Genomic DNA, 14,180 nt, shown 5'->3' with positions numbered 1-14,180 from the left:
ATTTTTTATTATTTTTTTAAACAAAATTCTATCAATCTTAATTCCAAATAATCATACTTTTCTTATCCAGTTGGTACACTTTACACATTTGTCTTACATTTTATTAAATTTGTCTTTCATCCTTTAAAGTGAAAAACACACACTATTTTATAATAAAAGAAAATATCATATTAAAAATCATATCTTGGATGAGAAATGAAATAGTTTAAATACTTGATTATGATTATGCCTTTATGTAATTTTATAAACCTCAATTATTACAGATTTTAAAATCACATAATGTTTTCTTTCATTAATTGAATAGGCAATAAAATTAGTCAGCTCCCCTAAAATCCTATTAAATTATGACAAATAATATAATAACATATAAATTACACAATAATATCATATCTCTCTACACTCTTAGTAATTGAACCTCATTAATTATAAATAATAGCTTTTCCTTTCATATCAATATACATATCAACATATAATCGATTTGTCAAGAGCATTTCAGAATTGTTATCATGTTCAAATCATATATATAAAATAAGATTTTCATATATGTTGACTTTTCCTGATTTTCTATCTATTTATTTCATTAGACAATTGTAAGTGACATATTTAAAATAGCATTAATTAAATCATTAAGTTTGATTATTTCTTATATGGAAAATATATTGAATTTTATATTTAATATCATGTAGTGGGGGTCACAAATTGTTTTCACTATTCATTAAAAAGAGATGTGCCAAGAGGAAAACAGATCATCATGTTTCTTGATTATGATGGTACTCTTCTTCAATCCTCGATGATCCAAAGAGAGCTTTGATGTATAGCAAGGGGTCCTTATAATTAATTAAGATATATTTACTCTTTTTCTCTATAGTCATGATATATTTCATGTGTTATGTGTTTCACAGATGAGAAGAAGAGTGAAAAACATGTCCATGTCTTTTCCAACTTTTATAGTTATGTATACTCATTTTATTTTTGGTAAAATAGTTACAAATTGTCAAGGTACAAATTGTAGAATAATTTTGTTTCCCATTTTCTTAACCAAATTTGTTAACGACCAAATTACAATTTGATATGTTATTTATTATTTTTATTTTTGTAGATTTATAGCTTAGTGAAGCTAGCATAACTGTATTATATAGAAGTCATGGAATGGAATCAATGAATATTAAAGGCTCAGCTAAAGTCTTCTCAAGATACAAAAAGGTAGATTCTTAAAAAATTGATCAACTAAATTTTAATCTGAATTCCTTTATTTACTTTTTAATCAAAATTTTGTTTCCCATTTTCTTAACCAAATTTGTTAACGGCCAAATTACAATTTGATATATTATTTATTATTTTTATTTTTGTAGATTTATAGCTTAGTGGAGCTAGCAGAACTGTATTATACATAAGCCATGGAATGGAATCAATGGATATTAAAGGTTCGGCTAAAGTCTTCTCAAGATACAAGAAGGTAGATTCTTATAAAAATTGATTAACTTAATTTTAGTCTGAATTCTTTTATTTACTTTTTAATCGAAATTTACTCTTGGTTTTTTTATATGTAGACATTGTTTCAACTTTTCTGAGGATTAGTTAAATGACTTTATTTTTAGGTTTATGTGTTTGTTTAAACATATTATCAAGAGAGGGACCAAATCAGTTCTGGAGGACAAGCAGACTAAAGAACCTTTAACCACAAATTTATATTATGTTTTAAGGCCATCAAATAATAGGTATATTTTAATAGTCACAATATGCTTTCCGCACTAAAATCTACTCCATCCATTCCTTATTAATCCAATTTCTAGAGAGAAAAAGTTGCACAAAAAGAACAATTTTTAGTTTTCCTATATATTTTTAATAACTAATTAATGACAAATTGTAAACTTAAAAAAAAACTGAATATTATTGGTTGACATTTGTAGAAATTTGTTAATCACAAAATAAAAATATTGCAATTAAAATCAGTTTTTAATATGTTTTCTTAATATGTGTGAAAATCCTAAAATATGGATTAATGGAACAGAGGGAGTATTGTCTAACATAACCATTTAGTACAGTCCCATATAATTTTTAAATTAATGTATTGTTTAAAATTTTTAATGATAAATGGAAAGAAGGTCAGATTTTTTATGATTTGTGGCAACATTTTCATTTTGTTGGATGAAAAGGATTTTGTTTCATATTACAATATTGGCCAGGCTAGATTGTGGAGAATCACTATCTATGAAGATGGAGACATATTAAAGGCACTTCAAACGTTTGGACCGAGCAAAATAAAAGTTAATTATACGAGGTAAAGTCAGTCGTAAAAAAGCAAGCAATGGAAAAATGGTAGATCAATACTCCATAGTATTAAAATTTATAAAAGTCAAATGTTTTATTTACGAAATCATTCATGAAACAATAAAGTTGAGGCAAGTTAATTCAAGAGTGATGGAGAGATGATATGTTTAGTATTGGAAGTTTGGAGTTTAGATTTGAAATTTTAGGTTATTTTGTATATAGATAAGAGTATTATTGAAAATGGATTACTTGTTAAGGAAATTTAATATATAGTACACAATTAAATTATCTATCAAAGTAATTATATTAAGTAAGGTCTTACAATTTTCCTTTTAGACTACTTATCAGTTCTTTCCCAAAAACAAAAATGTAAATAAATATAATTTATCTTAATTAATTAACAAAAAGACCAAATTAAATTGATTATGCGGTAACTAAAACAATCACTACAACAAATATGGGTATTGATAGCATACGATTAACGCTATGATATGGTTATTATAGCGTTTTCAAGAACGCTATAATATGAGACGCTATAATAGGGTGGCTATATACGATAGCGTTTCTGGGCTTCTGCTATCGTAGGGTATCCTGTAATAGCATATGCCGTGTGCTATATTATAATTTCTAATAACACATATATAGTGCAATATTTAAGTATATAATAGTACTTTTTGTATGCTATATGTACGGTAAACGTAGCTATCTGTTGTTGCTATGATTTAATTTTTAGTAGCTCTATGTTAATGCCATTTGATTAGTTATCTTAGCATCAGTGTTGAGCTATTTGTATCTGAGTTGTAGCTCTTATTATGTGCTACTAAGTTGTATACAATGACTTCATCTGCCTGCTATTTTGTTTGGTTTCTGATTACTATTAACCGTTTTTTATGCAGCATATTCAAATAAAGTTACAATTTGAAAGTAACCTGTGATAAAGCTGAAATTGTATTCTAGAATAGAAAATATCAAACATTGTCATGATACGATCCAATCCCATAAATCCCAAACAAAGAACACAAGTCTCATGCATTTGCCAGAACAACGAAAGTAGAAAATCATAAGGTTCTTTAGTCGACATCAAATGATCACAACTTTTTCTTCAGGCCATGCTATAGTGGTACCAATAGCATCCTCCATACACTCAATAGCAGAATTAGGCCTCCAAACCTTCGCATCAGGAACCTTGACTACATCAATCCACACACGAACTGCATTATGACCCAAGGGAACAAAATGCACTAACTGCTCTGGGTTGTTTGAAGACCAGCGTCCTTCTGCAACAACCCTATTCTGACCGGTAATGTCCAGCAGTCTGCACTTCTGATCCTCCTTGACAATCCGTTTCGGAGAAGTGTGCTGCATAGTATAAATAATATTCAAGGTTCACCAAAGGCATCAGTGCTAACATATTTAATAAGTAAAAAAACGTTGAAATTTACCTGCTGAGATGAACTTGAAGGAGATTGTGTAAGTGGTTTTGAACTCTTCACAGGAGCTGCTGGAGTGAGTCCTTGTGACTGCATGCGAGGAGATGCTGTAGCTGGTGCCTCTGTACTTAAATCTTCGATTAAAACTCTGTTGAATGGCCATGCTACAAACGACTTCAAAGAGTCATGAAGATTTGAGAGTTCTTCTGTTGGCCGCCAAAGAAATGTGTCAGGTTCATTAACCGCATCGACAAAAACTTTAATGGTATTTGGTCCAAGAGGAAGGCCATTCACCAAAGCTTTGGGATCACGAGTCTGCCAACGGCCTTCAGCAACAGGTTTATCATCATTTGATAGCCAATGTAGAAGTTTGCACTTGTTAGTGGAAGTTATATTTGGGCTCTGTTAAACAAAATTATTCCAATATAGAAAATATTACTAGATTTAAGAACACTAAAACGTAGAGATCAAATCCTAAGTACAATCAATCAGATTAAGAAAACATTACCTTAGGCGGAATGTCTTCTGGTCCTAACTCCTGCTCAATTGCCTCAACACAATCCTGAGGCCACGCAATAGTTTCTCCTACAGCTTGACCAATACTAAACATATTTGCCGCAGGTCTCCAAAGAAATGCATCATCTTGAAAAGCCGTCTCAACCAACACCTTCACTGAATTAGGGCCCAATGGTACATTGTTGACGAAGTCCATGTGATCAAAAGACAGAATACAACCCTCGGCTACTTTAAATTTAGAGCCAGACCAATCATATAGAATGCACTTAGGTTGCGGTATTTGGTTTACACTCTACAAATGTAAATAATAGTTAGAATCTGTTAGCCATTCAGTGAGCAACCTCAGCAAAACTCATTATATATTAACACTTACTCTTGGCGCTGAATGTTCACCAACTTCCGAAAATTGACGCTGGAAAATGAGAAGGAATGTAATTAGTTACCATTTTCTTAGACCATTAATCCAATGATATGTATTTGCAGACTTACAGTACTATTCAGTTTCGCAAGAGCATCTTGTAATTCATTGACCTGCTGCTGCAACTGAATATGGGTCTGTTGCATTTGAGTCACATACTTGTTTTTCATCTGGAAACATGCATAGAGTCTCCACAATTTCTGTTTCCATTACTTAGAGTTGATCCATATCAATAACTCTTTGGCACAAAACGTTGAAGAATGCGCACAGGCGGAAAATGGCTATTCTAGGACCCTTAGGTAGTAAACCTCTAAGAGCTACTGGTAGCAGTTGTTGTACCAAGACGTGGTAATCATGAGATTTGAGTCCCATCACTTTACACTCGTCTAATGATACACAAGTAGATATGTTAGAGCAATAGCCATCCGGACCTTTATAATCAAAGAGCCACTTACAGAATATTTTCTTTTCTGACTTTGACAAAGACCAAGGACCTGCGGGAAGTAGTGTCCTTTTACCGTGATCTTTTGGATGCAAATATTTCCTGATACCAAGAGTTTCGAGGTCCTTTCTAGCTTTTAATCCATCCTTTGAATTGCCACAATGTAACAATGTGGCAATCAAGCTTGCAGCCACGTTTCTCTCCACATGCATCACGTCTATGTTATCTCTTACCGATAGCTCCTTGTCAATACAAAGCATAAAATAGAGTTATCAGTTGAACGTTATATACAAGTGATGACAATGGAAACTCTATAAGAACTATACATACCTCCCAATAAGGCAATGTGGAGAATAATGATCTTTTCTTCCATCTAGTTAACTCCTCTTCATCTTTTTCTGCTAAGTCTTCTTCTTCATCATCAGATTCACTGTATTCATCTTCGTTATCAGATGGTATGTCACAAGCAGCTCTAGATCTCTTCTTCCCATTCTCTTTTCTATTACCAAAATCATTCTTGTAGTTTCTAAGTAGTAAGGAAATATTTCTACCCGTGAGTATCCTTCCCTTTGTTCCATGCTCTGCTTTACCATCAAACCAACTCTTCTTTCCTCGAAATCTATGTGACGGAGGTAAACTTTTTCGGTGGCATATATATACAAACTTCCTACTATGACTCAGCCACAAACTATCTGTGTGCTTCCCACATATAGGACAACCCATCTTACCCTTTACTTTACAACCAGCAAGATTTCCATATGCTGGGAAATCACTTATGGTCCAAAGCAGCATCGCCCTCAACGTGAAAGTTGTTTTACTAAATGCATCGTAAGTCACCTCGCCTTTAGACCACAAACGATTTAAATCTTCTATCAGAGGTTCTAAGTAAACATCTATACTATTACCAGGTTGGTGCGGTCCAGGAATCAACAAACTAAGCATGATGTTTTCCTCCTTCATACATAAGTCAGGAGCCATGTTATAATTAACGAGCAAGACAGGCCAACTATTGTATCGTCTGTTCTTCATGTTGAAGGGGTTAAACCCATCAGTAGAGAGCCCAAGTCGCAAGTTCCTCTGCTCAGCTGCGAAAGAAGGATACTTGTCATTCATTGACTTCCATGTCACTGAGTCTACTGGATGGCGTAATTTCCCGTCGCTGCTCTTGTTATTAAAATGCCATCTCAAATCCGCAGCCACTTTCTCCGATCTGAACATCCTTTTCAGACGAGGGATTATTGGAAAGTACCTCAAAACCTTCTGTGGAACACCCTTCTTGACTTCCCCAGTGTGCATGTTGGTCTTCCATCTCGAGGACTTGCATTTTGGACAAATATCAACCTTCTTCAGCTTCTTTCTGAACAGGCAGCAGTCGTTCACACAAGCATGAATCTTTTGATATCCCATATCAAAAGATTTCAGAAACTTCTTTACGTCATATGTTGATTTGTGCAGTACATTGTCTTCAGGTAACATTTTTGGTAAAGTTTCCAGTAAATCGTCGAAGCTCTTGTCTGACCAGCCATTCTGAGTTTTAATCCGAAACAGTGTAACTGTAGCTGAAAGCTTGCTATGATTCACACATGTGGGATACAATGGCATTTCAGCTTCTGCAAGTTTTGCTAAAAACTCATCTTCTTGCCTATCCTCTCCCTCAGCAACCTCACATAAATCTGAACCCTTACAAGCTAAATCTTCATCAGACCATTTAGCAGCTTCGTATAAACCCAAAATCTCAGCATTCCACACTCTATCATGACCTTCTACTAAACCAACAAAATCTCCATGGTGAAACCAATCAGTACGTCTCTTGTAAGCCTCATCCATTCCATTTATAACTAAATGAGACACAACCTCGTTGCATGTATGGCGCTCTAAATTGCGGCATCTGGTGCACGGACAAATTTTCTTTCCATTAACTGCTAATTTCGCACTACAGCTTCAACAAAACATCGAGCACCACTCTCATATGCAGAATCAACCCTAGAGTTCATGTAAGAGAAAAGTACAAGAAAAAAACATAAGTATCACAACACTAGTCGAAATGCATAAACAAAACACTTTTAACAATTATAATTACCTGCATAAATGCACCCATGCCTTGTCCAACATTTTTCTTAAAAATCCTAGTTTCCCTTGACACAGTTCAAACGGTAGAGGATACAAGCAAAAATGACCACAAGTTAAACATATTTTCGACAATCAATCACAGAGACACAAAAGGCCAAGAAATCGATACAAAAGGCCAAGAAATCGATAGAAGTGTCTAACCTCTATAGTGATTGTATTCTTCCCCGATATCTGAGAACCCACACCTGAAAAAACACAACAACCAACGAAACACACTGAAAAACACACTGAAAAACAAAACACATCTCAGTCGATTCGCTATAAACTCAGTTTCAACTCACCTGAAAATCAGATCTGAAAATAAGTTTCGGCGGAGATGGCGAGAGATCTAAAGGACGAAATCGACTGAGATGGCGAGAAATCTAAAGGATGAAATCGACGGAGATGGCGAGAGATGGAGAAAAAAAAATCGACGGAGATGGCCGTCTTTGAAGAGGATGAAATCGACGGAGATGGCGAGAGATGGAGAAGAAAAATCGATGGAGATAGAGAAGAAAAATCGATGGAGATGGAGAAGAAAAATCGAGGGAGATGGAGAAGAAAAATCGATCGAGCAAACGAGTCGACGGAGAACTCGAAGGTTTTGTCTTTTCTTTTTTTGTTTGCGTTCTTTATTTTGTCTTTTTTTGTGATATGAAATGTGAAGATTTTAATATTGAGACCACCAAAATGTTATTTTTTTCACAAGTGTTGGCGGAATCATGTATTTTTAGTTCCCGCTTATTGATTTTTAGGCATAGCATTAATGCAATGCTATAAGTCTATTTGACAAACTCTCATTTCACTTTTAATAGCAGTTACAGAAATTGTGCTATTATAATCTGCTATCAATACCCATATTTGTTGTAGTGAATGTTTCTATAACTATAGTAATATATTGGTTAAATATTTTCAATAATACTGTAGTAATCACAAATATTTAGTAATGTGACTTTAACTTTTCTCTTTATCTCAAAATGACTCTTCTAAACATCATATAACAAACTAGATTAGGACCCGCCCGATGTGCGGGTTTATAATTTTTAAAATTAAATTAAATTTATCAAAGAATATAAAGTAAATATTTTTAGTAAAGAAATAGATACACCGAGGTGTCCAATGTGATATTTGATGTAAAATATGTGATTCTACAGTTGAAACTATTAATCACGTTTTTATTTTGAATGTCCTCGTTCGTGTGAAGTTTGGGATTTATCTCTGACTCCGGTCTTGTCAGAGGGTTTACCATATGAGTCGGTGTACTCGAATTTGGATTTTGTTTTTTGGAGGGACGCCTCTCAACAGGGTGATCCTGATCAACTTCTTCAATTACCATAGATTTTATGAGCAATCTAGAAGGCCATAAAAAAAATCAAGGTTAAGAGATAGAGGCGAATGATATAATTACTCAGACTTTGGGCGATAATTTAGCCTGGGAATAGGTGCTCTCTTTTACGGCAGTCATGTGAGCTCCATCTTCGTATTCATATGTCCAGGTTTCTTCACCTCGTTGTCAGATTGATGGTTCTTGGAATGCAACCAATGTGATTTCATGATTGGGCTGGTGATGTTGTGTTGGTGATGAGCGAACCTTGTTGTTGGGTCCAAGTGTCTAAAACAGAGCCTCTCCCCGTGCATTCGGAGTTAAAAACATTGTTGTGGGCCATTGAGCGGATACGTGTTAAAGGGATCGCTTGTCAATGTCTTGAGACTGATTGTGCTCAGTTACTCACTATGGTGCAGTATTCTGAATATTGGCCGTCCTTCTCCAACTTACTCGATGAGTTTAACTCGCTGGAGTCTTTCCCACTATTCTCCATCTTGCGAATCCCCCGGAACATCCTGCGACTCGCCAACACCCTCAGCTGTCACACTCTGGTCCTCGGTCTCACTAACCACTGGGACTCTGCCCCTACCACGACCACGTCCGTGTCCACGACCAAGTCCGCGTCCACGACCTCGACCAGCCACAGCATCCTCTCTAACCATCTGCACTACCATGAACAGAAGGCTAAGCAAACAATTTCCAATATAACACAGAAACATAAACTCACCGTGATATCACACAGTCGGCTCGAAGAGGATGTTCTAGGACTCCATGCCACACACAATTGACTAACTCACATAATCAATCAAGACATGCAATCCCAAACATCACAACAGAAACCTAGTGAACCCAAACCTAGAACCGTAAGGGCTCTGATACCAAAATGAAAGGACCGACCTTTTTTAAAAAAAAATACTAAATAATAAATATAATATAATAAATAAACTACAACTAGTGGTCCCATATCTACTAGCCACCTAACCATAATCACAACCAACAGCGGAATAACAATACCAATAACCAATAAATAATATCTAATAAATATAATAACCAATAGAATAATATCCAGTATAATTCCAATCATAAACCCATGATCCAAACAACATAAACCAGTGAACCAGCAATCCTAATAACATTCTAGGACTCAACTCTAGCAACCTAACAGAAGCTAGACAACCAAACGAACCACTAGAACATCCTCCTCTTCATTGCCTTGATTCCACGATCACACTTTGCCTTTACCTGCACCACAAACACATATTGAGATGCATGAGTATTTGATAAACACTCAGTGAGGCAATCCTCCCATCTACTGGGCTATACACACAAGCAATAAGATCTCTACATGCCACAAACAAGAATCAATAAAACAAACCAGGCGATATACAAAGCATACAACAATCCTTCGTAGCTGAAAGAAGGGTGTCGACCGACACCAGATGGTGTCGATCTACACTGACAATCTGGTGTCGACCGACACCCTGCCCGACACTCCCGAAAACCCTAGTTTGTGTCGACCGACACCTCCACATGGCATCGATCGACACTCGCCAAAGTCTCGAGTCGTCCTTGCGTTGGTATTGACCGACACCCCAACTGGTGTCGACCGACACCAATGCCGAGCAGCGATTTCCTTCGATCAAAAACTCCGAATCTCGCCTCCAATCTTCTCCAATCCGCTCCATGCATTCCCAGAAGCCAAACCCAGCCAAAGCAGCGACAAAATACCATAGAGAACTCAAAGAAACAACCACATAAGCACCAAATCACATAAAAACTAGAGATCTTAGCTTAGATAAGCCATGGTCATGCACTCACCTCTTTTCAGGAAGATTCTGACCAATAAGAACGAATTCCCTCACTCCTAGCAAGCTTCTAGCACTTTTCCAGCCTCAGATCTCCCAAGAACAACAAGGAATCTCACCAAATCTCTCTCAAAGGCTCAAGAACACTTTTTCTCTCTTTCTTTTCTCAAAACGATAAACGGCGACCAGAGAAAACTTCCCAAAACCCTTCTGGTCGACCACACCCTTAAATATCTTGGTTTAATGGTTTTTCCTAAACCAAACCGGTCCAAATCGATAATTAAATCGAACTGGTCGAACCAGAAATTAGTGGTGTCGACCGACACCCCCTTGGTGTCGATCGACACCCATCCTCAAAAACTCCATTTTTGGTTCGCGGATGTTACAACTTTAATATTCTGTAGTTACAAAAACGCATATGTTAATCTTACATACTCCTATTTTATATATTACAATAGTCTTTTTGAATAAATTATTTGATTGGTGAAAAAAATATGAAACAATCTATTTTTTAGTAAATAGATACACTTTTAGTTAAATTAAATAGATGTAGATGAGTTCAAAGTTATTAAAATAAAATTAAATTTAACAAATAATATATATTTAGTTCTTTTCGTAAGTAAAAACAATATATAAAAGTAAAGAGATAAACTTTTAATTATAGAAAATAGTTGTTTTTTTTTTTGCTATAATACACTAATGTATATCCATTTACAAATCTATTATCTACATCACCACTGAAAGTTTATTTGTACACACAAATATATTTTACTGTTAAAATATATTTTTTTAGTCTTTACTACTACCAACAAATTGTCTTTATGAACACATTAAAGAATATATTATATGTGATACTAGGATTTTTGTGCGTCCTAGCAGGTCTCAATTAACCTTATGTAGTTGTAGTACTTAAGGTGTTAATCCAAATGGGAAACTTTACTAACAATTAAGATGCAATCAAGGAGTCACAAGTTAAGCCAATTCAAAGAGAGTGTTTATCTAACAGTCCTAGAATGATGACGATACAAAACGAAAATAAGTCACAGAATTAGAAACGAGAATGCATGACAAGAAGCGAAAATGAATAAAAACATAAATGAGTCTAAGCATGAACTAAAAGGCAAGAAACGAAACAGTCTCAGGAATGTAATAAAAATCAGAAAGAAAGAGGTCCTAAGGGTGGGAGTAATTGATGTCGGAGGAGTATCCTAGTCTATAGAGTATTTAACATGCCACAAGCAAACCATCCCTAAACAATGAACATCACTTCTTAGCTAATCCAATCTCTTGATAGAAGCTACTCAAACTCGACCACTTCCAAACCTAGCTCTCGCTAGAGAAACATGATCAAGCATGGCATGAAAAACAAGTTCATTCACGTCAACAAACATCCTAGACAACTAATCTCTTAGGCTAGGAACGTAAGTCTCTGGCACTAGTTGGTCAGACATTTCATCGAACACCTTTTGGATGCGGAAATATCTAAAACCCAGTTCCAATTGATCAGAGAGAAAGTAGTATTTCTAACTCTAGTCCAGAAGGGAATCATACAATCAAAGCTTAAACACTCTACATCCTAAGATCCTCCACCTAATCTATCCCATCCTCAAGAACTACCACACTACTCAGATCCGAAAATCATCATCAAGGATAAAAACTCATAAAACATTGAATCAAGCATCCTAAGATAGATAAAAATGAGATGAACAAGTTTGTAGAAGAAATCGAATCAAAATACTGAAATAAATTCAAAGGTATCGGGATACAAAGTGTCAAGCGTTTTTGGTGGCTAGGTAAACCTTAAGGGAAAGAACTAAAACGAGATAAAAGCTAAGATACTCGAGTGAAAACTTAACAAAACGTATTTATAGGAAAAACATGGAAATCTCTAAAACATAAAGCGACAATATAGAACGTCGGTTTGGGAATCCTTCTCGGATGCGTCTTCGGGACAAAACCAGGATGTCGGTTTAAGAGCATCGATCGAGTCGCATCATGAGAGTGCCGATTGAGTCGCGATGTGAGAGTGTCGATCGAGTCGCGATGTGAGACTGTCGATCGAGTCGCGATGTGAGAGTGTCGATCGAGTCGCGGCTTGAGAATGTCGTCTGAGAGTTGCTGATCGAGTCGCGACGTGAGAGAGTCGATCGAGTCGCTGCTTGAGAATGTCGTCTGAGAGCTGCTGATCGAGTCGCGACGTGAGAGTGCTCAGAAACTGCTGATCGAGTCGCGGCTTGAGAATGTCCTCTGAGAGCTGCTGATCGAGTCGCGTCTTGAGGGTGCTCAGGAGCCATCCTGGGACGTCTTGGTCGAGTCGCGTCTTGAGGGTGCTCAGGAGCCATCCTGGGACGTCTTGGTCAAGTCGCGTCTTGAGGGTGCTCAGGAGCCATCCTGGGATGTCTTGGTCGAGTCGTTGCTAACATCCGATCGAGTGGGAGCTCTCCTTTGCGTGCGGGTCGAGTCGGACTTCTGAACGTACGTGCATCCACTAAAACGGAGATAACTCATGCACCACGACTCCGATTAGTTTGAAATAAACTGCATTAGAAAGATGACTCAATTCTCTACAACTTTGATGAAGACACCAAAAGCTGAATCTTAAAGTAAAATCTTCACTCGACTCGATCAAAGACGTGGAAGCTTGCGTCGCTGGGTAGTGTAGATCGAGTCGCTTAACTGCTTTCCTGATCCTTGTTTGCATTTGATGGTTTGGACACCTCCTAAAACACCTGAAACAACTCCAATATGCAAGATGCGTGCAAGACCAATGCAAATACTACCTAGATATGCATGTTATGCAAAAGAGACTAAAAACAATACAAAGCAGTGAGTTAAGAGAACAAAATGAATGACAAATGCATAATGAAAAGGTGTAAAATATATACATATCAACTCCCCCAAACTTATTCTTTGCTTGCCTTCAAGCAAACAACCAAGAACAAAGTATGGAAGAGAGGTTTGAAGATGGGGTCTCAGAACCTAAAACATGATGATTAGAGTAGTTAGAATCAAGGTCCTTGTTATTAGTTCTATGATGCATGGTGAAGGAACTCTATTTAAAAACTTTAGACAAGCTCATCACAACCTGAAACGATTCCGAACACTAGTCTACACATGCCATCATTTCTATCATTCCCTTTAACATTCATTAACAAAGAACCATGAATCAAGCTATGCAATGTCATCAAACTCATTTGGCCGGGGTGAAGGGGTAGAGACAAAAATTGGTCTTCTTTGCAAGTGGTTTTAACAATATAGAACAGGGATCTCTCGCGAAAATGAGTTGAGATTAAGAGAAGGCTAAAGGTTGAAACCAACTGATACATACAAGAGCAGTGCCCCGTCTACCCAAAGGTCCCAAGGAAACTTAGCTCTAACTTTCTAACCCAGAAGTTGGTCCTATCTCTACCCTTCATCGACATCTCTTTTTAAACTCATTCTATCATTCTTTTCACTTAGCCTTAGGAGAAGGTTACTTCATTTCAATCTAGCGGATGGGAAACTTTTTTTTTATCACTATGGTTCTCTTTCTTTTCTTCTTAGAATTCTAGACTTCTTAAGTGTTTTGCTTTTTCTTCCTTGTCTAATCTTTTCTTTCTATGCCCAGAACCAATAACTCTTTTACATTGCACAACCAACATCCTTAACTAGACTTGTAAACCTTGAAAACACATTCCCCCTCCTAAAGACTCTTTACCCATTTTTTCTTTCTCTTTTCAGAACAAATCCAATCCCAAAACCCAAAATCGAGTTCTCACCTAGTCCTACTAGTCCGGATAGCGTGAACTAGAACTACACAGGATCCTACTATTGTCGGCTAGAACCTAACACTTTCTAACAAGCTCAACTCGGAAAAGGCCTC

At 36.4% G+C, this 14,180-nt stretch overlaps 1 protein-coding gene and 1 long non-coding RNA gene across 2 annotated transcripts; one reads left to right on the top strand and one right to left on the bottom strand.

Annotated features, from left to right (window-relative positions):
- The first annotated feature begins 692 nt into the window (after positions 1–692).
- Positions 693–1,793, top strand: LOC147933306 (uncharacterized). The gene is made up of 3 exons (XR_015574351.1): positions 693–1,203; positions 1,353–1,456; positions 1,599–1,793. It is a non-coding gene; the product is annotated as an uncharacterized LOC147933306 (long non-coding RNA).
- Positions 1,794–3,203: 1,410 nt separating this feature from the next.
- On the bottom strand, positions 3,204–4,503 carry LOC147933305 (uncharacterized). The gene is made up of 3 exons (XM_087477591.1): positions 4,210–4,503; positions 3,714–4,103; positions 3,204–3,630 (listed from the first exon to the last, which is right to left on the bottom strand). The coding sequence occupies exons 1-3, from the start codon at positions 4,411–4,413 to the stop codon at positions 3,352–3,354; spliced, it is 873 nt and encodes a 290-aa protein (XP_087333717.1). The 5' UTR covers positions 4,414–4,503; the 3' UTR covers positions 3,204–3,351.
- Between the last annotated feature and the right edge of the window lie 9,677 nt (positions 4,504–14,180).

This window comes from Camelina sativa, chromosome 12, assembly GCF_030686135.1.
Source record: "Camelina sativa cultivar CO46 ecotype springtype chromosome 12, ASM3068613v1".
Classification (NCBI taxonomy): Eukaryota; Viridiplantae; Streptophyta; class Magnoliopsida; order Brassicales; family Brassicaceae; genus Camelina; species Camelina sativa.
This window is presented reverse-complemented; position numbering and strand designations above follow the sequence as displayed.